At 35.5% G+C, this 23004-nt stretch overlaps 1 protein-coding gene across 8 annotated transcripts in view; it reads left to right on the forward strand.

Moving 5' to 3' along the window:
• The window catches only part of ATP11B (ATPase phospholipid transporting 11B (putative)), a 126878-nt gene that overhangs the window by 12603 nt on the left and 91271 nt on the right, over window positions 1-23004 (forward strand). For 7 of the 8 annotated variants that reach the window (XM_054553042.2, XM_024244335.3, XM_063722357.1 and 4 more), the window contains exons 2-3: window positions 13899-14015; window positions 21779-21868. In XM_054553042.2, coding sequence (XP_054409017.2) covers window positions 13899-14015; window positions 21779-21868 — 207 coding nt within the window. The remainder of the gene's footprint in view (window positions 1-13898; window positions 14016-21778; window positions 21869-23004) is intronic. The other variant, XM_024244336.3, reaches the window with a different exon arrangement.

Genomic DNA, 23004 nt, shown 5'->3' on the forward strand with positions numbered 1-23004 from the left:
GTTTTTATTTCATAGTCACTATTGAATGCGAATTTAGCTAGATACAGAATTCTAGATTAATAGTTACTTTAGCTCTACATATTGGAGATACTACTTATTCCATTACTTTCTGACATTTATTATTGCTGTTATGAAATATGCTTGTAATCTAATTGTCATTACTTTGTTGGTAATATCTTTCACATTATTTTCAAGGTTATCTCTTTGTCCTTGATATTTTGTAATTTTACTATGATGTATCCATCATGTTTTTTCATATTGTTTTTCCTGCTCTGCATTTGCGTGTGCTTTCAATCTGAAGACTGTACAATTCAGAAAAATTTTTAGCCATTTTTTCTTTAAAATATTATTTCTCAGCCTTTAGTTTTCTCATTCTGGAACTCTTGTTTGACATATGTTGAAGCCTCTTAATTTGTTCTTTATGACTCTTTTCTGATTCTTGTCTCATTTTCTATCTGTGCTGTTTTCAGCAGAAATTTTTTATATCTAGCTTGTAGTCCACCAATTCTCTTGTTTTCATTGTAGAGTTTATCCTGTCTTCTGTATTTTTACTTAAATGACAATTTCTCATTTTCAGCATTTATTATTGGACCTTCTTCATTTCTGTCTGCTCTTTCTGCATATGTGCCTGATTTGTTTCATAATTTTTCATTAAAAATATTATTCCATTATTCCTTTGGAGATCTTAAACATACTTACTTTAAAGGTACCCAGCTTTTTCCAGGCTTCTTTCAAAGGTGGGAGCAAGCCTGGACCCAAGCACAATACTACTAATTGAACCTGACTCTAGAACCGTGGTGCAGAGGGGGTACTGCTGATTCTTATCTGGCTATTCTTATCCTACAGGAGTTGAACTTCAAACTGCTTATTTCCACACTGAGAGTCCCAGAGGCTCAGCCCCTGATTACAGAAATGATTATCTTATGTTAAGCTTGGCTAAGTATTAATTTAAGAAAAAAAAAAAAGACTATCTGTGTTTGCTTTTGTGAAGTAAAGGGAACAGTTAAAAATGTAGACCTTCCCAAAGCCAATAGCCAATTAGTGTTACAGCCAGGACTTGAACCTAGAGAGTTTTTCCAGGGAGTTTAGTAGTGTGGAATAGAATTAGCCGTAGTGGGAAGAATGAAATAACAGTAGCTTCCACCGTTATCTCTTAAATCTGCCTGAAAGTGAGATAAGACTACAGAATGCATTAGGGGAAGGAATGTCTAGCAGTGGTATTCTGGAGATGGTGGTGACAAGTTTGTAGAGGAAAAAGAAAAAAAAAAGATCAAGAGTTTCTAGTCCAGCCATGGCCATTCTCAAGGTGAAATATATTTTATTAGTTAGACCTGGCTTATATCTTAATGTATATCTCCTCTTACAAATGTTATATAGTGTAAATGGCAATGTGTACATTGATTTTAAGCAGCGTGGCAAATTATTTTTTAGAGTTTTCGAAAGTTTTAAATTCCTTGGGAGCTCAAAAATTATTTTGACATTTGAGAAATTTGTGACCTTGAAATAGAAATTAGGATTGCAGCAAAGAGATAAGGTGGTTGCCCATGTTTAATAATAGCTTTTATCATATCCATAAGGAAATTATGTCATACTTTTAAATCTATTAAGATTATATTTTATAATATTCTGTAGGAAAATAAGTGAGTCATCTATGATTTAATGCTATTTTAGTCAAAATTGTACTCATTCTACATATTTTACTTTTTGTGCTTATTAAAAAGGCTTTTTTTAAAAATGAAGTTTTATTCAGGGGAGGGGCGTGGTTTTCTCATTTTGGTATTTCCATAGTTCTAAGCATATTGCCTTGCTCATGATACTTACAAATTGAATTATAAGATGAAATACCAAGTGGCTTGATATTTCAGAATGATCAAACGTTTTAACTTATCTGAGTAGCAAACACATTTTTCTTTATAAGTGATACACATTGGTATTGTAAGATTTTGCTTTGAAGAGTCTTTTGCAATGAGTGTAATTGGCAGGTAAAGCTTGAGCACAATATAGTAAGTTCAAGTCTTAATCATATGTTACCTAGAAAATTGTTTCTTCACTTTTTCATCTCCTGAACTACAAGGGGAACGTAGATATTCTTGCTTCTCTTAGCTCTCCACTATGCTCTTTAAGGTATGATAAGTTCAGAAACAGTGAGAGTGAACCTGATTGTTTACTATGGAGAGACTGTAAAGTAGTTCTCTAATCTTGTGTTTTCCTGTTGAAGTTCCAGTGTTGTAAAGGAATTGGTTTCTAACTTAGATATGCAGGAGACCCTCATACTTTGTGAATCTAAATCTTTATGCAAAGTTAAAGGGAATTGATGCAGTGCTAACCTGCCAATGTTGATCAACATTTTTTTTCCAGCATATATTTGTAGTATTTTTTTTAAAAGAGGGAAAAGCTGAAGTATCTTAGGAATGTATTATGAGAAAGGGACAGTCAAAATTTCTAAAGAATGCTTTTAACAGTTTTTTTTAGTTGGTGGTCTCCCAGGCCATGGGTTCCGTAATGATGCTGTTTCATGTAGAGTAAGATAAAGCTCTCAGTGGTCTATGGCAAAATGAGAAAAATGAGGTCAGTGTAATCTGTGTGTTTGCATAAATGTATAGATGTCCTTGTTTTTGAGTAATTTTTTTAACATTTTAAGTGTAAACTTTATTTTAGAATGGTTTTTGATTAACAAAAAAGTTGCAAATATAGTGGAGAGGATTCCTGTACCTCCTCTCCCACCCAGTTTCTCTTATTGTTAACATCTTACATTACTGTGCAGTGTTTGTTACACCAATATTGATGTGTTGTTATTTAACTGCATACTTTATTTGAATTTTATTAGTTTTTCCCTAATGTTCTTTTTCTGGTTTAGTTTCTCGGACTTTTTAAAGTCTTAGATTGTTTCCCTTGCTTTCTTTTTTCTTAATATTCTTGGTTGGAAAATAAAAAGTTGGCAACCCTATGCCAGTTTCCTAATTTAAAAAAGTTTTACTGATCTGTGAAATCCAAAACTCTGAGAACCAATGCCTTTGGTTATTAGATGTTAGTGTGATAACCATTAACAATTAAAGACTAAGTTTCCTAATTACATTTTATTTATATTTTATTTTATTTCTTTTATTTAATTTTAGTTATTTCATTTTATTTTATTGAGAAGGAGTTTTGCTCTGTCGCCCAGGCTGGAGTGCAATGGTGCCATCTCCGCTTACTGCAACCTCCATCTCCTGGGTTCAAGCGATTCTCCTGCCTCAGCCTCCCAAGTAGCTGGGACTACAGGCATGTTCCACCACGCCTGGCTAATTTTTGTATGTTTAGAAGAGACAGAGTTGTGCCATGTTGGCCAGGCCATTCTTGAAGTCCTGGCCTCAAGCGATCTGCCTGCCCCGGCTTCCCAAAGTGCTGGGATTACAGGTGTGAGCCACCACGCCGTGCCCGCTCTGTACACTAATAGGCAATCCTGTACACATCCTTTGCTTGAACTGTCACCATTTTGCTTGCTGGGTTCCAATATCAAGTCCAGCCCTCTTTTCTAAGCTCTAAACAAGTATATCCAGTTGCTTACCAGATTGTTAGATATCCATGCTAGTTGTCTCACATTTAAAACAGAAAACAATCCTGATTTGATCTTAAGTATGTGAGATGAAATAGCTTAAGGCATAAATCACTAAGATTTCATCAATTCCATATGGGCAGGGACTAAGTCATGTATTTCTTTCATCATCATTAGTCCTTAGCACATTACAAGGCACATAGTAAGTATTCAGTAAGTACTCTTTGATTGGTTGCTAAAGTACATTTTTAAAAAATTGAATACAGGAAGATATTAAAAGGCAAGAAATTGCAGATCAGCAGTAGAATTTTCTTAGTTATTATGCAGGGTAAATGAGCTGCTTTTTGAAATAACTGAAAATAAGCTAAAATTCTTTTGTTTTTTAAAAATACATTTTCAGCAAGTCACGGTGGCTCATGCACTTTGGGAAGCCAAGGTGAGCAGATCACTTGAGATCAGGAGTTCAAGACCAGCCTGGCCAACATGGTGAAACCCCATCTCTACTAAAAATACAAAAGATAGTCTGACATCGTGGTGGGTGCCTGTAATCCCAGCTACTCAGGAGGCTGAGACAGGAGAATCGCTTGAACCCAGGAGGCGGAGGTTGCAGTGAGCCAAGATGGCACCACTGCACTCCAGCCTGAGCGATGGAGCAAGACTCCACTTCAAAATAAATAAATAAATTTTTCAGAATTATGTTAGTGTGATCCAGTGATGCTAAGTAATCATTTCTCTGCTTAAAGTTTAATTTTCATAGCAACAGTTTAGGATTTACTGAGTTTTTTTTTCCTTTTTTCCCTGTGTAGACATGCTTTACTTTCTTTCGAAGCATATTTCCCAGGTTCTTGATAACACATTTCTGACATATAAAATTAATTAGACAATTGTGCATCTTCCTCCCACCCTCCTTTTTTTTTACCTTTGTGTCTATTCTTTTCTAAGTAAATAGGATTCACCTGGCATCTTTATTCTTTGACCTCAGTATGTTTTTTGTGCTGTTACTGTTGAGAATGTTTTTACCTATACTTTATCCTATTTTTAAATCTGTAGTTGGAAATATTTGTTGTACAGTAGTTTCCTGGTTTGAGTACTGTCTGTACTGCTCATGTGAGATAAGCAGCACCTTCTAACTTGAGAGATAGTGAATACTTGTGGTATAACTTACATTTTAACATCCAAGTACATAGTTGATTCTCAACGCTGTCAGACATATTTCCCCTGTTCCTATCAAATATTTTATAAATATTTCTTCCTTTTTTAAATCCTGAAATAAAATTTAAATAAGTTGCTTATACAAGTAATTTTTTTAAAAATCCACATTACCACCCTAATTGTCATATGAAGGAAAAATAAATGAATACATTTATATTAAATAAAATCTATTTCAGTATATAAACAATCATGACTACACTAGACATAATGAATAATCAGATGCTGAAGTCATTGTGAATGCTCTGGCTCTAAAATATACTGCTAAAAATATATTGTTATGGTGACTCATAACATTTTCACTGGTGATGTGATTTTCTGAAACAGTAAACACCACTTCATAAAAGTTCTGACAAAAAGTATAATCTTTCTTCAATTTTCCTGGTAATTGTATTCCTGGAAAATTCATTAATCCATATAAAATTCTTTTGTTTATGTTTAAATAGAAGGTTTGGATTATTTCAAAGGGATTTTTGCGAACATGGCATCTGGAAGTTGTGATGCTGATAGGACAGTTCTTCACTGGCAAGGCTCTGCAATCCATTGCAGAATGTCTAATACTTCTGCCTCACCCACCGAATAACTAAATGCCACTAGCACCCCCCAGTCATTGTGAACATCAATACCAACCTTACTTCTGAAAAGTTCCCTAGAAGTCCACCTTCATTCCTTTGGCTTATCCCCCCAAAAGGAGTTTTGACTTTGAGGCATACACCTCTTAGCTATAATAGAACTAGTACATACAGTTTTCTATATGAGAATAGGGAAACACACTTAAGCAACCAATCAGAAAATAATAGGTGGATAGAAAAGCCTGTAGAACACTAAGTATATGATTATTCGGGAACATTATTTCAGTGATATTATTATTTTGGTTGGTTTGCCCAATTTAAATTGTTTATATTACATTGTACGTATCTGATAACAGGAACAGCATATACTTTCATTGTAGGTAAGAGCACTATGTATTTTGATAAACATTAAAAATGTTTATAATTATGGCAAGATGAAAAGTAGGACAACTAGATTGTGGTGAGACTGGTACAAAGTAGTTGGTTTTTGTTGTTGCTGCTGCTGTTATTTATTTAGTAATGGTTTCTTGGTTCAGACATTACTGAAAACAGGTTTCCAGCATGTAAAATTAATAACACAATTGCATATCTTCCATCCACCTTTTTTCTACTTCTTTTTTGTGTGTGTGTGTGTGTTAATTCTTGTCTAAATAACCAAATAGGATTCACCCAGGACATCTTTTTTTACTTCAATACATTTTTAATGTTGTTTAGAATTTTGTGGTGTACATTTGTGACTGGTATATTTTTTAAATAGTAAACTTTGAAGATATTGTGAAAAAGATATGTTTATTCATTGACTGTGTCTCCAGCCTATTTGCAGAGTTGTAGCCAGCTGTTGCTGATATACCAAGGAGGATTTAGAAAGCCATTTTCATTGCCATTTTTGTTTATGATTGTTGGGGGAGAAGGAGGAAGCTCAGAAGTGTTTTAGATATGAGTGGAAATGTATTTTTACCTGTTTATCTCCAATCTGGATACTGCAGCTATAAAATTTACTAGTTTCACTCCTTATCCAGACAGTGGTTAACTGGATAGGCAAATTAAAGAACTCAAATTTAGTGTTCTTGCTTATAGAAACCTTAAATTCTCCCTTACTAAAACCTGTGATCTTTAAATTTGATCTAAACTAAACCTTACACATTTATTTTTATCATAAATACCTCTGTGTTTCCATACATGGAAACTACCAGTCCAGCATATAAGGGATATTTACTATCATGGTTGAATTATGGCCAAATAGGACTTGCCTGATGCAGAAAATCCACAGTGAAGTCCCAAATGGATGAAGTTGATTTTTAAAAATTGTGTGAAATATACATAATATAAAAGTTACCATTTTAACCATTTTTAAGTGTACAGTTCTGTGGCATTCAGTATATTCACATTGTTATATAATCATTACCACCATCCAGCTCTTGAACTTTTTTATCTTCCCAACCTGAAACTCTGTACTCATAAACTTGCCATTCCCTTCCTTACTCAACCCCTGGCAACCACTTTATGCTTCTGTCTTATGAATTTAACTACTCTTATTCCTTGTATAAGAGGAATCATACAATATTTTCATTTTCTGACTGGCTTATTTTACTTATAATGTCCTTAAGGTTGATCCATATTGCAGCATGTGCCAATATTTTCTTCCTTTTTAATGCTGTATAATATTTAATTGCCTGTATAATACCACATTTTGTTTATTCATTCATTAGTAGATGAACACTTGGGTTGCTTCCACCTTATAATACCACATTTTATTCATTCATTAGTAGATGAACACTTGGGTTGCTTCCACCTTTTGACTATTGTGAATAATGCTGCTTTGGACATGGGTGTAGAAATATTCTTCGAGCTCCTTCTTTCACTTCTTTGAAGTATATACCCAGAAGTAGAATTGCTGGATCTTATGTTAATTCTGTGTTTAATTTTTTGAGAAACTGCCATACCATTTTCCACAGTAGCTTCACCATTTTACATTCCCCCTAGCAATGCACAAGGGTCCCAGTTTCTCCACATTTTTGCCAATACTTATTTTCTGTTTTGTGGGGTGTTTTGTTTTGTTTTGTTTTGTTTTTGTAATAACTTTGTTAATGGATGTGAAGTGTTATCTCCTTGTGGTTTTGATTTGTATTCCTCTAATGGAAGTTGATTTCTTTGACCTTCAGGAATGGATCCCCACCAACTGTAAAACTGTAATAAATAGCTTTGATAAAAATAAGACATATCTAGGAACACCAGAATAAAAAGTTTCCTGCTAGCCCCTCTTATACTAGTAATGGTATATTTCACTCTACAGAACCGCTTTAAAATTTTTTCCATTTCCAAATTAAATAACATAAAAGTTAAATTCAGTTTGGTAGACATTCGTTTTGTATTATTTTTATTTTTTATTTTTTTGAGGCAGGGTCTTACTCTGTTGCCCAGGCTGGAGTGCAGTGGCATTATTCTGGCTCATTCCAACCTTGACCTCCTGGACCCAAGTGAGCCTCCTGCGTCAGCCTCCCGAGTGGCTGCCCCACCCGGCTAATTTTTCTATTTTTGTAGAGACAGAGTTTTCCCATGGTTCCCAGGCTGTTCTTGAACTCCTGGCTTAAGTGATCCACCTGCCTTGCCTCCCAAAGTGGTGGGATTACATGTGTGAGCCACCACGCCTGGCAGACATTTATTTTTAGTGGTATTTTATATTATGTATTTATTCATTTATTTATTTTGAGACGAGTTTTGCTCTTGTCACCCAGGCTGGAGTACAATGGTACAATCTTGGCTCACTTGCAACCTCCACGTCCCGGGTTTAAGTGATTCTTCTGCCTCAGCCTCACAAATAGGTGGGATTACAGGCATGCACCACCACACCCGGCTAATTTTTTGTATTTTTAGTAAAGATGGGGTTTTACCATTTTGGCCAGGCTGGTCTCGAACTCCTGACCTCAGGGGATTTGCCCACCTCAGCCTCCCAAAGTGCTGAGATTACAGGCATGAGCCACTGTGCCCAGCCTTTAGTGACATTTTAAAGCCAAACTCAGAATGTGAAACTAGAGAATTTGAAACTCAGAATGTGAAAACTAGAGAATTTAATCCATTGAGTAAATATTCTTTAAAGAATTAATTTATGTCAGACATCTAAGCACATGCTGCCCTTAAGAATTTTACAATCTGAGCAGAGCACAGTGGCTCACACCTGTAATCCCAGCACTTTGGGAGATTGAGGAAGGAGGATTGCTTGAGCCCAGGAGGTGGGGACCAGCCTGGGCAACAGAGTGAGACCCCATATCTACAAAAAATTTTAAAAGTTAGCTGGGCATGGTGGTGTGCATCTGTAGTCCCAGCTACTCGGGAGGCTGAAATGAGAGGATCGCTTGAGCCTGGAAAGTCGAGACTGCAGTGAGCTGTGAATACACCGCTGCACTCCAGCCTGGGTGACCGAGCAAGACCTGATCTCAAAAGAATCTTACGGTCTGGAGGGAGAGATAGATACAGAGACAAGCAATTACAATTCAGTGTAATGAAATCTATACTGGAACTGTATAAAAGGTTTGGTGGGAGTAGTACATAACACATGCCTTCCTTTGTCTCTGGGGAATGAGGGGCATCAGCTAAAGCTCCACTGAGAAGGAAACTCTTAAGCTGAAAAATGAAGGATGAGTAGGCTTTTCCTGGAGCCAGAGATGAGCTACCTTTAGTAAAACTTTGGCAAATGATTTGAGAATTTTTGAGTTATGTTTCGCTCGCTAAGATTACTCTAGATTTTACATCCTACAGCTTGAAAAAATCCAGTCCCAACTCACCCCTGCACTAAGCCAGGGTTCTTGGAAGACCGGACTGGTCTGATAGATGGCAAACTAACTTAAATCCTGAAGTGAAAGTTATGTAATACAAAGCAAAAAGCTAAGGTAAATTATAACTGTTTACATTGTGGGTGTTTTAAATTTTTCTCTATCACCTTACTCTGGTCTGTTAACAGTGTCACATTATCTTGCCCTGATGGTACCTTTATATAGGTATATTTTACTGAATAGTATATTTTATTGAAAGTTTATGTCTAGGAAACAGTAATTCACAATTAACTTTGTAGGTTTCAGTAAAAGACGTTAAATAATTCCTCCCCAGCAGCATTGGTATTTTTTTTTCCTAGGCATTTTCATGTGCCTGTATACTTTAAAACATATAGCCAGTAAAAATCACTTTCTGTCATAAATGTGATCTAAATAAAATTCTGTTCGTTTATTTTAATAACCTAATACAGTTTTGACCCTGAAGCTGCTTTTTGTTTTTGTTGTTTTGAGGTCTTTTGTTTGTTTTGATGCTTTTTCTTTCTGTCGTAGAGCAAATAGATCATATGTAGGAATGCTAGAAGGCGCTGTGAACTCTAAGGATGATGTTTTCGTAGTTATATTAAAGAAGTATGACTAATTAAATTATTCATAACTATAGTTTTAGTCTCTTCTTAGCTCTTTTATTTGTAATGCTTATAACATCTTTGGGATTTTAAGATAATGCAGAGGCTAATATACTTGGCCTGAAATTGAAAATGTTGAGATTCATTCCTAAGTATTGTTTTATGCCAGAGACCTCCTGCTAAAATTGATATAGCTGTTTGCTGATTTGATTTCTCCAGGTCTCATTCAGTTTGGTTACGAGAGGAGTCCCGTTCAAATCAATCCTGTCTTGTGTATTAACAGTACTTCCCCTATCTGCCATCATGAGACTTTTTCCCCTTTAAATATTCACCCACTTTTTTTTTTTTTTGAATACCTATGGCTTTAACATATGCTCACAAATCCAGTAAGAAAAAAAAGGGATTTTGAATTTCATAATTTTTAAGAATATAATAGCTTTGAAATAGTTTAAATTTGTGTGCCTACAATACCTAAACTCTAATTTTTAGTAGACATTAACATAAAACCAGGGTGGCTGGAATAGCATTGATCTATCTCAGTTCCTTTGCCCGGGACAAGATAAAATCAGAGAAGAAAGGAGCAGGCAAGCATCAAGGGGTTGAGGGTGTGAATGAGTAGCCTGGGATAACAAGAGAAAATGTATTATGTGCCAAAGGTTTCTGAACCTTGCAATGTAGCCTTGACCTAGTAATTAGAAAGTTCAGATTATATTTCCTCTCCAGTGTCATAGAATTGCTGATAATGCTTACTAGAAATAGTGTGAAACTATGCTTGAACTTCATACTAAACGTGTAGTTACACAAATAATTTTGTTAATAGTTTGTTTTGACTCCTGTTAAAGAAGATAAAGGTGTTACTGAAACATAAAGATTCTCTTGAGGTAGTTTTAAATATAGAATTTCAAGCTAGAGAACTAATTACAAAGCAAGATTTTAAGTTAAGTACTTTTAAGCTCCTTTTCATCATGCAAAGCTCATGAAACCTATGTATACGCTTATCAGAAAAATGCACATATATGCAAATTTGCACACAATTTCAGGGATTCACAGAACTGAAGCCCATTTATGGATCCTGCTCTAAGTCACTTTCTTCGTTTTTGCATAGTTTTGTTCTTTTGTTTTTATTTAGGTTGTGGCTAGTTTAATTTGTTGCAGCAAAGTTAATATTAAATACTAATGAACTGAAGTTATAGGTTTAATTTCCGTAAGGGACATTTGGCTATGCTTATGCTATAGACACATATATTAAATTTACCTATTTTGCATATGAAAGAAAATAACACACATACGTGCCCACAAATGCATGCCATTGACTATAATATGATTGAATGAGATTATGTGAATTAATGAAAAACCTCAGAATGCATAGGTAGATATTATATCATCATTGGGAATATGGAAAAGTTTGTCATCATTCTCCTTTTAGATTTGTCATCTTATTTTTAATTGGAATATAGAATTGCTCTATAGGATTTTTAAAATTCAGATTAATTTATAATATGTTTTGGGGGGAACTTTTTTTTTTTTTTTTTGAGACACAGTCTTGCTGTGTTGCCAGGCTGGAATGCAGTGGCGCCATCTCAGCTCACTGCAACCTCCACCTCCCAGGTTCAAGCAATTCCCCTGCCACAGCCTCCCAAATAGCTGGGACTACAGGTGCGTGCCACCACATCCAGCGAATTTTTTAATTTTTAGTAGAGACAGGGTTTCACCATGTTGGCCAGGACGGTCTCGATCTCCTGACCTCGTGATCTGCCTGCCTCGGCCTCCCGAAGTGCTGGGATTACAGGCATGAGCCACCGCCCCCGGCCAGGGGCAACATTTTAATATATCCCTTTGAAATAATTATAGAACCCTCAGGAGTTCCAAAATTTTAGTATGTGGTCATTGGTTCTTATCATCCAGTAGAGATAAATGGGAAATGATGAGCATTTGCTTCATGTAAAGTATATGCATTTATATGTTAATATAAATTCTAGTCATAACTGAGGTGTTGCTGTAGTTATCTTGCTGTTATTTTGGGTCCTTTTTTTTTGTTTCTTAACTTTAGATGTACATAAATTCCGGTCTTGGTGAGAATTTAGCAAAAAATTAAACTTTTCTTTAAGTGGTTCTCAGTCTCAGTTGTCTTGACATCTTAAAGATTTATGTATTGTTTGAGGCCCTGAAATTTACTTTCTTTTTAAAAAAAACTTTATCCCAGAAGCTATAAATCAGTGTTTAAATTAGTGTTAAAGAGAAGTAATAACATATTAGTAATATTTTATCTGTTTTAACAGGCTCTTAAAAAGGTATCCATCTGAATCTGTTGAGTTGAGCTAAAAGCAGAGTGATGCTGGAGAGAAAGATGGCAGAAAGCATATTAAGAGGCAGGAGCTAGTGTTTAGGGGGAGATGTTAACATGTTTATGGAGCGGATGCTGAATAAATATGCCTCCTGCAGTCTAATGCTCCAGATACCTGTATAGGTAAACTTCCTGTGAACCTCTTTTGAGAAATACAGCCCTAGACTAAAGGAGTAGCCTTGAAACTATTTGTTCATTCATTTGTTCACTTATTCATTTATTTACCAAATTGTGAAAAATTTTAAAGACACCTTATGAGGAAAATAAATATTTATGCCACCATATTTTTTCCTTAAAGAGACTGATTTTGAAATCAGACACATAATGCTATATTCGCATCTACAAAGTGTGTTCATCACTATTGCAAAGTGTTGCAAAAGCAGGGTGGAAAAATCTTAGGACTTTAAATAGTCTGAACAAATAAACATGTTTGTTATGATGCATACAAATGCATTTGTACAGTCCTGTACTAGCTGTTTCTGAGATCACAGAATAAAAGTTTAAAACCAAGAATAATAACAGTTGAATACCATACATAACACTTAATATTCCAATGGACTAAGCGAAATATCCCTCTGGGTTGCATGGGATCGCCCACTATCTGTGTATGTCTGTGCTTAATGGAAATGCTACAAGGATGCTAAGCGTTGAATGGTAGCCAGATTACTTACATAGTAGGTTACTAAATTAGAGCCTTTACTAATATCTAAAAATGGATCATTGTAGCTTATGAATACCCAAGTTTTATTGACCTTTTAATAACTACTTAGTAGTACTAGTAAATAGCCCATGACCACTATGTAAAAAAAAAAAAAAAAGAAAACAACCTAAGGAATTTTGAATCGTTTTCCTGTTAGAACCAAAGAAAGAGTCTTTCATTTGGATATTGCTTTCAGCCTATCAGTGGGTTCCCAAGATCTGCCAAAAGAGTCTTTTTTTCTTTTTTCTAATATTTCAAAACCCTAGACAATATACCGAATGTTAAAGGTGTCTTGAAGGTGCACTTGCAACTGTGGAAGTAGAAGTACAGTCCTCTAAGAATAAAGTTTCAGTGTTCTTGTTACCTGTGAAATCTTTTCTACTGGAGGTGATTACTAATATGCCTTGACAGATGGTCTTCTAAATCTGAGGTCAGGATATGAGTTCCCAAAGGCCAGGAATTACAGCATATTAATATCTCTATTTCAGTAAGTCAATTGATACTATAATGGCTCAAATAAGTGATTGTGTGGAATGAGTCTGGGCAAGACTACCTACCTAAAGACTCATCCTACCTAATGCACTGTAAGTCATCTGGGAACAAAGCTCTTTGCAACCAAGTCAGTCTGGGGATGGAAAAAGTAAAATAAATATAAACCTTTGCCATCAGATGTGGTAGGTGCTTACTAGACTGTAGCTACACAGGACTTCCACATCACTGAGTAGAAATCCATCCATAGAAATGAAAGGGAAGGAATGCAGTAGGGATAGAAAATTTGTCCTCAAATACTTCTATAGGTCTCACATATGATTTTTTTTCAATATAGTAGTATTTCTGACAGAGAATGAACTGTTTTTCATTACTAAAGGCATTACCTAGTTAAGTTTCTATCTGGAGATAATGTACCTGTTTACCTGTGAAAGAAAAAAATAGTAAAGTTTCTATCTGGAGATAATGTACCTGTTTACCTGTGAAAGAAAAAAAATAGGTGGCATAGCTCTTCTAATTAGATAGATTGAGTCTATATGCATTTTAAGGGCAATAGTAATATATGTAATCTGACCAGCTAAATAAAGCTAACAGTAAAGTATCATAACTAACCTGGTTGACTAGTATTTCTTTTTCTCTTGCTTGATTGGTCTTAGGGTTTTGACCCACCACATCAGAGTGACACAAGAACCATCTACATAGCCAACAGGTTTCCTCAGAATGGCCTTTACACACCTCAGAAATTTATAGATAACAGGATCATTTCATCTAAGGTAAGAATTAAAATTTTTATTGTTAGGCCAGGTGCAGTGGCTCATACCCATCATCCCAGCACCTTGGGAGGCTAAGGTGAGAGGATCGCTTAAGCCCAGGAGTTTGCGACCAGTGTGGGCAACGTAATGAGACCTTGTCTCTACAAAAAATCAAAAAATCAGCCAGGTGTGGTGGCACACCTGTACTGACAGCTACTCTGGAGGCTGGCTTCAGCCTGGGAAGTCGAGGCTGCAGTGAGCTGTGATTGTGCCACTGCACTCCAACCTGAGCGACAGAGTGAGACCATGTCTCAAAAAAAAAAATTTATTATTAAAACTGTAGATATGGATCATTTTATTTTTAAAAGTGATTATATGTGTGTGTATATATTTATTTATATCCTTACAAATTCAAGAAAATGGTGGTCGATTTATCTTAACCAAAATGGTTAACTGTAGAATACAAGGAGTGGCTAATTGCTGATACCAGTAGCCCACATGCCAAAAAATTATCTTTAGTTACTAGTAAACTAAGGAACTAATATTTATGCTATGTACCAGAAACTATATTAAGTACTTCTCATATCATTTAATCCTAACAACAACCCTATGAGATAGCTTTTATGAAATCTATTTTACAAAGCAGTGTTATACTGATTTTAAATCAGTTTCCTCAATTGAAGTGCTAGGAAATGGAATAATTTTCCCAAGGTTGCTTACTAGTAAATGGCTAGATTGGATTTTTGGGTTTTTTTGTTTGTTTGTTTGTTTGTTTGAGACAGAGTCTTGCTCTGTCACCCAGGCTGGAATGCAGTGGTGCGATCTTGGCCCATTGCAACTTCCACCTCTCGGGTTCAAGCCATTCTCTGCCTCAGCCTCCCAAGTAGCTGGGATTACAGGTACCCGCTACCACGCCCAGCTAATTTTTGTATGATTAGTGGAGATGGGATTTCACCACCTTGGCCAGGCTGGTCTTGAACTCCAGACCTCATGATCCACCCACCTTGGCCTCCCAAAGTGCTGGGATTACAGGTATGAGCCACTGCACCCGGCCATAGATTGGAATTTAAACTCAGTTCTGTGTTGCTTTAAAGCCTGCTTCCTCCAATTTTATCACTCATTTGTACACATTTTATGGTGCCAAAGTACAGCTTTACTCTTATATATTCTTCCTTGTTTCATTTTTTCCTGTGGCATTTTTAAGTTGTCTTAGGTTATTCTGAAGCTAAAGATTGTAGAATAGTACTTTGCAGTAGACTTTTCTGTCATGATGGAATTGTCTAATATGATGGCCAATAAACTATACAAGGTTATCAAGGCCTTGAAATATGGCTAGTGCAACTCAGGAACTGAAGTTTAATTTAATTTTTATTTAAATGTCAGTAGCTACATGTGACTAGTAGCTTGGACGGTACAGTTATAGAGGATATGAGTCAAAGAGACTGAGGGTAAAGCTTTCCTTATATCATAACTATTGCCTGAAAGGGCACCTTAAGAAGCATCTTTGCATTGCTCCTTCCCTCTCTTCCAAAGCAACTAACATCTTTTCTCTAATCCTAACCTCGTCTTTCCCAAGGATGTCGTCTTAGGTCAGCAGTTCTTTGCCCTCCCCCTTACTGCTGTCTTCACATTCTTTATGTGTATAACATACCCTTAGTGCCATCTCTCATTTTGGATGATGGTTCTAAAGCAGAAAGTAGGAAGAGGAGATGTCAGGATCCAGGATAATGGATGAGCTTTAGATTAGTGACACAGTTCTTTTTTTTTTTTTTTAATTATTATTATACTTTAAGTTCTAGGGTACATGTGCACAACGTGCAGGTTTGTTACATATGTATACATGTGCCATGTTGGTGTGCTGCACCCATTAACTCGTCATTTACATTAGGTATATCTCCTAATGCTATCCCTCTCCCTGCCCCCACCCCACGACAGGCCCCAGTGTGTGATGTTCCCCATCCTGTGTCCAAGTGTTCTCATTGTTCTATTCCCACCTATGAGCGAGAACATGCGGTGTTTGGTGTTCTGTCCTTGCGATAGTTTGCTCAGAATGATGGTTTCCAGCTTCATCCATGTCCCTACAAAGGACGTGAACTCATCATTTTTTATGGCTGCATAGTATTCCATGGTGTATATGTGCCACATTTTCTTAATCCAGTCTATCATTGATGGACATTTGGATTGGTTCCAAGTCTTCGCTATTGTGAATAGTGCCGCAATAAATATACGTGTGCATGTGTCTTTATATTAGCATGGTTTATAATCCTTTGGATATATACCCAGTACTGGGATTGCTGGGTCAAATGGTATTTCTAGTTCTAGATCCTTGAGGAATCGCCACACTGTCTTCCACAATTGTTGAACTAGTTTACAGTCCCACCAACAGTGTAAAAGTGTTCCTATTTCTCCACATCCTCTCCAGCACCTGTTGTTTCCTGACTTCTTAATGATCACCATTCTAACTGGTGTGAGATGATATCTCATTGTGGTTTTGATTTGCATTTCTCTGATGGCCAGTGATGATGAGCATTTTTTCATGTGTCTGTTGGCTGTATAAATGTCTTCTTTTGAGAAGTGTCTGGTCATATCCTTTGCCCACTTTTTGATGGGATTGATTTTTTCTTGTAAATTTGTTTAAGTTATTTGTAGATTCTGGATATTAGCCCTCTGTCAGATGGGTAGATTGCAAAATTTCTCTCCCATTCTGTAGTTTGCCTGTTCCCTCTGATGGTAGTTTCTTTTGCTGTGCAGAAGCTCTTTAGTTTAATTAGATCCCATTTGTCAATTTTGGCTTTTGTTGCCATTGCTTTTGGTGTTTTAGACATGAAGTCCTTGCCCATGCCTATGTCCTGAATGGGATTGCCTAGGTTTTCTTCTAGAGTTTTTATGGTTTTAGGTCTGACATTTAAGTCTTTAATCCATCTTGACTTAATTTTTGTATAAGGTGTAAGGAAGTGATCCAGTTTCAGCTTTCTACATATGGCTAGCCAGTTTTCCCAGCACCATTTATTAAATAGGGAATCCTTTCCCCATTTCTTGTTTTTGTCAGGTTTGTCAAAGATCAGATGGTTGTAGATGTGTGGTATTATTTCTGAGGCCTCTGTTCTGTTCCATTGGTCTATATCTCTGTTTCGGTACCAGTACCATGCTGTTTTGGTTACTGTAGCTTTGTAGTATAGTTTGAAGTCAGGTAGCGTGATGCCTTCAGCTTTATTCTTTTGGCTTAGGATTGTCTTGGCAATGCGGGCTCTTTTTTGGTTCCATATGAACTTTAAAGTAGTTTTTTCCAATTCTGTGAAGAAAGTCATTGGTAGCTTGATGGGGATGGCATTAAATCTATAAATTACCCTGGGCAGTATGGCCATTTTCACGATGTTGATTCTTCCTGTGTATGACCGTGGAATGTTCATCCATTTGTTTGTAGTGACACAGTTCTTAATAAATTATGCAAGAAATAAAAGCTCTTGAAAACTTTAGGTTTTTTTTTTAACTTGGGGTATAATTTACATACAGTAAAATGTATCAGTTTTAAGTGTGCAGTTTGATGAGTTTTGACAAATCTGACCACCGCCATAATCAAGATGTGGAATATATCCATTGCTCCAAAAAGTTCTTTCATGGCCTTTTGCAGCAGGTCCCCCTCCTCCTCACCCGCCAGGCACTAGCAACCCCTGATCTGCTTTCTGTAACTATAGTTTTTTCTTTTCTAGAATTTCATATAATACAACACAAGTCTTTTGTGCCTGACTTTTTTCGTAACATAATGCTTTTGAGATTCATTTTTGTTGTTGCAAGTATTAGTATCAGTAGTTCATTCCTTTCTAGTGCATAGTTTAGCTGTCAGCCTGGAATTGTGTGGTTAATGTTTTGAATATAAGCCATTTTCTTTGTGTGGTTCTCTGACAATCAGTATTTTCCCCTTACATTTCCAGCTGCTTTTCCAGCCCTGAATTCTAATCTCGGTCACATGTTGTTGATGAGGCTTTAGTTTTCCCCAGCTGTTTTGCAGCCATTGTTGTGTGTGGTAGGTGGATACTGTCTCCAAGCTAAGAAGCCAAAAATTCACAATTTATACTTCTTCCATTTGCAATTTTTTGAAATTAAACTCTCTTCCCGTTTCCATCTATATTTTGGACATTTTCCAGGATTTGACATAGTTTTTAAAATGTAATCTTTATAATTCTTATCTGCTGGGAGTCCACAGGACCACTTCTTTGTCAATAGTGGAAACTGAGTGTCCTCCTAGAAAGCTTTTGGGATAAAATAAGTATCTTTATATGACTGTCTTTGTACACGGAAGTATTTGGTTTAATGTTTTTGACCATATTTTTTAAAACGTGGATGTTTAAAGAAGTATTGCCTTTTTAAATGTTTACCATAAATGAGGACTGTCTGTCTCATTACTACCTATTACGCCACTATTGCTTTCTTAAACTCCTTCCAAAACAGATTACCTGTTATTCCACAAGCTCATGTTGAACTTTCCTACCACTGTGCCTTTGCTTTGATTTCATGTTGTTAGCCACAATTTTTAAAATGTAAATTTTATGTATTTGTAGACATTGTAGATTTTATGTTTTTGTAGAAAGGTAGAATTCATATCTTTGACCATAATTTCAAGAATGTAAATATTTATACAGATACTGTCACTTTTTTCCTGAGCATAAATGAAGCCTGCTTCTCATTACTCTCATTTTACTACCTTTCACTCCCCTGTTATTCTCTTGGTCTCCTTCCAGACTGCATTGTTTTCTATCTCACAAAGCCATGATGAGCTTTTCTTCTGTCCCTTTGCTCATGCTGTCCTAGCTTCCTGAAATGTTCTCCCTTATTTGCCCTGGATTTTCAGCCTGTTGAATGTTCTTCTTTTAAAGCACACGTCAAATATGACCGTCTTGTTAAATTTTTTTTCATATACTTTACCTTTGAATACAGCTATTAATATTTTGTTCTTAATCTCCTCTACTTAATATTAAACATCTTATTTCTGTTTCTCTTATTGTGGAAGTGTCTTGCATGTTGTAGTTGTGTAGTATGCCTTTAATTGGCCATAGTAACTACGTTATCTTAAATTTAAACCTTCTTTGGCCATGTGTAGTGGCACACGCCTGTAATCCTAGTACTTTAGGAGGCCAAGGTGGGCAGATCACTTGAGGCCAGGAGTTTGAGAACAGCCTGGCCAACAGGGTGAAACCCCGTCTCTACTAAAAAAATACAAAAAAATTAGCTGGGCGTGGTGGCGGTTGCCTGTAGTCCCAGCTGCTTGGGAGGGTGAGGCAGGAGAATGGTGTGAACCCAGGAGGCGGAGCTTGTAGTGAAAGGAGATCGAGCCACTGCACTCCAGCCTGGGCGACTGAGTGAGACTCTGTCTCAAAAAAAAAAAAAAAAAAAAATACAGAAAAATTAGCCAGGTGTGGTGGTGCATGCAAGTAGTCCCAGCTACTCAGGAGTCTGAGCCGTGAGAATCGCTTGAACTCAGGAGGTGGAGGTTGCAGTGCGCCAAATTGCGCCACTGCACTCCAGCCTGGGCAGACAGAGTGAGACTGTCTCAAAAAAATAAAATAAAATAACCTTCTTGCAAAATATTTAATTTTATAGCCATGTTTTAGTTTTCTTAGGAGGAAAATAAGGTCAATTATAAAGTCATATATGACGATAGAGAAGTTACACTTCTAATTCATTTATCTTAACCATTATTACATAACAAAGAGAACTTTAAAGCATAGTAAATTATTTTCTTAGCAGTATTTTCATAATATTTGATATTATGCTACTAGAGTTCTCCCTCTCTATACAATAGGACAAGCACAGAATTTAGACTCATTCACAATCTATTATGTTTGTATTTCGGAAAAACTAGCAACAATTTCTACCATTTATGTGCTAGTTTTCATAAGAAATTTGGTTGTTCTGAGTTGTTCCTTGTATTATTGAACTAGCCAAAGAAAACACCCTGAAACCAATTACTTTACTGCCAATTTATATAGCTGTTCTCTTCAGGATTCTGGAATACAAAATATATTGTTGCTGTTACGTTTCAAATAGATTGCTGTAAACTTAGGAGACTTCCACCCTTCCTTATAAGGTATTATACATTTGGTGACTGAAGAAGTTATACGGAGATATTCTGACAACTGATTTTTAATTCCAGTTAAGATCACCTGCAGGTGACTTGACACACAATTACTATCTCATGTGTATACATTGAATATTGACTTCCTTTGGCTCCAGGGAGTATCTACCTCTCTTCTTTCTAGAGCCCTAAACATACTTCCCATCCTCAGATTCTGGAACCACTGCTGCCGCCACCACTCAGGGAAAATATGTTTCACATATTCCAGATTCAAACTGAAAATATAATTTCACCAAAGAAAGAAAGTTTATTGGTATTGGACTAGTCATTCCATATCCCTGGGTCAGATAGGCTTTTGTGGGCTTTTCTGGGAACCTAACTCTATTTATAAGGTTGTTCATTTGGCAAACAGTGTTTCAGGTCTCAAACAGCTAATTAAGAAGTGAACTTTTGACAACGAAAATCCAAAAATTAGAGCCATCTGACATGACGCTAGGTAACGTAAAGTACCTCTTTGGAAATCTTGAATTGGTCAATAACCATTGAGGCCTCATTGCCTGAGATCAGGATATTATCTCAGAAAAAACCCATTGTCAACCATATTTATTTATTCATTAATCTATTCTGCAAAATATTTGGTCTCCACCTATGTGCCAAGGAGTAGTATATGTGCTAGAGATAGAACAGTAAATAAAATGATATCCCTGGCCTCAGGGATCTTATATTCTTCTGGGAGAATGTACATAAAGTAAACATTCTATAAATCAATTTCCCTGTTTCATGTATGAAGTTATGTTGTGAGTTGTAACACAAATAAAATTTGCAGCATATTATTCTGCCCTTGTAATACAGCATTATAGGTTTTTGAGCTGAATAATAATAATAAGCACTTTTATAGCAATTAGTATGAGCCAGGTTCTGTCCTAAGTGCTTCTTCAGTATGTTAGCTGATTTAATGTTTATAGGAACCCTATAAGATATGATTAATATTATCCTCATTTTATAGAGGAGCAAAGTGGGACACGGAGAGATTAAGTCCAAGGTCATTTAGTGAGTATTACAAATTAAGATTTGGGCCACCACAGTCTAACCCCAAGCATCTATGCTTTTAACCGTTGTGCTATATACTATCTTACCTTTTAAAATTGATATTGTGACAGATTTTCATATCCTTTATGAAATTTTCTTGATGGTTATCACGGTGATCACTTATCTAAAGCATTTTTATTTCTTTAACATTCTAGGTTATTTCCTCATATTTCATACTAAACTATTTCCTCTGTTTCTGTTGCTAAACTAACTAAAATATAAATTGCCTCTAGTATCTGCATTTCTATCAACTCATATTTATCTTTAGCATTAGGTTTAGTTTTGTATATCAAAATCCAGAATAAGTTATTAAAATGTTGTTTTAGATCTGCTTTCTCTAACTTCTAAAAAAAAACCAGAATTTAGTAGCAAAATTGTTGGGTTTCAGCTTATTTCATTTTTCAAAATTAAACTAAATTTGCCAATAAATAGTAAAAGGAAGAAAAAAGGGAAGTAGAATAAAAGTCCTGAACTCTAAAAGCCAGATCGTTTCTGTAGCATATAGACTTACAGAATTTTGTCTAAGGGGTTAGTAAATCTGATTTTACTTTACTTCTTAATATTATGTCTGTACACTTGATATTATTTTTAAATATTAATTTATTGATCTCTTCCTTTTTAGTACACTGTGTGGAATTTTGTTCCAAAAAATTTATTTGAACAGTTCAGAAGAGTGGCAAACTTTTATTTTCTTATTATATTTTTGGTTCAGGTAAGCTTTATTACTCAATATTAAGTTTGTAAACATAGTTTCTAAAAATATGTCTTAGAACAAAGAAAAATTACATTGTGTTGTTAATCATTTGACCATGTGACCATTTTTTCTGCAATGCTTCTGCATTGTATTCAGTGAATACAATGATCTGTCATATCTAGATTTCTAAAAGAAATAGCCTCTAAACTTTAAGATCAGTTGTATATTGTTTCATCAATAATGTGCTGTAGTACTTACATTAACCATAATCTTAGCTAAGAATGTAACCTAATATCTTTCAGATATTCTGCCTCAGAACATGAATGTTTAGGCTTTTAATATATAGTTCATGTTTTTGGTACATTTCTGTCTGTGGAATCATTTTTGTACAAAGTAAACTTTTCTTTGGCTTTTAATTTTTTAATTTAAATTTAACTTAAATTTAAGTTATTTAAAAGAATTGTAATTTTTAAGTATCCCTGTGGGTAAAGTTTTTTTTTTTTTTTCCAGGAGACCATTTTCTTTGCTTAAGTCTGTGTTTATTGTAGGCTGTTAGACAGTTTCTTAATTTTCACCTTGTGCTTAAAAAAATTATATATGTATATAAAATCAAGAGAACTTGAGTATAAATCAAGATTTTAAAATAGTGATGGCCATTTTCCTTTAAAGAAGTTATTCTTTTCTGATAAAACTTGGCAATTTCAGTGTAGCATCAAATGTATAAACTCTGAAGTCTTCTCTCAGTAGAACCTGGGATTTCACATGAAAAATTGAAACTTGTCAAATAATCATTTTAATGCTTTAGGAAACGTTTACTTTTTTAAAAAAAACATATTGCTTTCTTTCATGAACAGAGAAGGAACTTCTGATTTTCTGCCCATAGACCGTTAGCTTGGCTTTCTGAGAAAAGCAAGAAATGTATGCTAACCATATCCACATAACATCCATACATTTGTGAAATCACTAGCTAAGATGAATTCAGCTTGTCCATGGAATGGAACAAATTTAATGGGCCTATCCGGAGTAAAGGAACATCATTTTCCTAGTTATCCACCTCTGGCTCTGTTGGATGTAACAAAATCACTTATAGAAAAAAATTCTTTCCATAGTCCCATTCCTAGTTTTCTTTCCCTAGTGTTGATATCATTCTGAAT

Source organism: Pongo abelii, chromosome 2 (genome assembly GCF_028885655.2).
Source record: "Pongo abelii isolate AG06213 chromosome 2, NHGRI_mPonAbe1-v2.0_pri, whole genome shotgun sequence".
Classification (NCBI taxonomy): Eukaryota; Metazoa; Chordata; class Mammalia; order Primates; family Hominidae; genus Pongo; species Pongo abelii.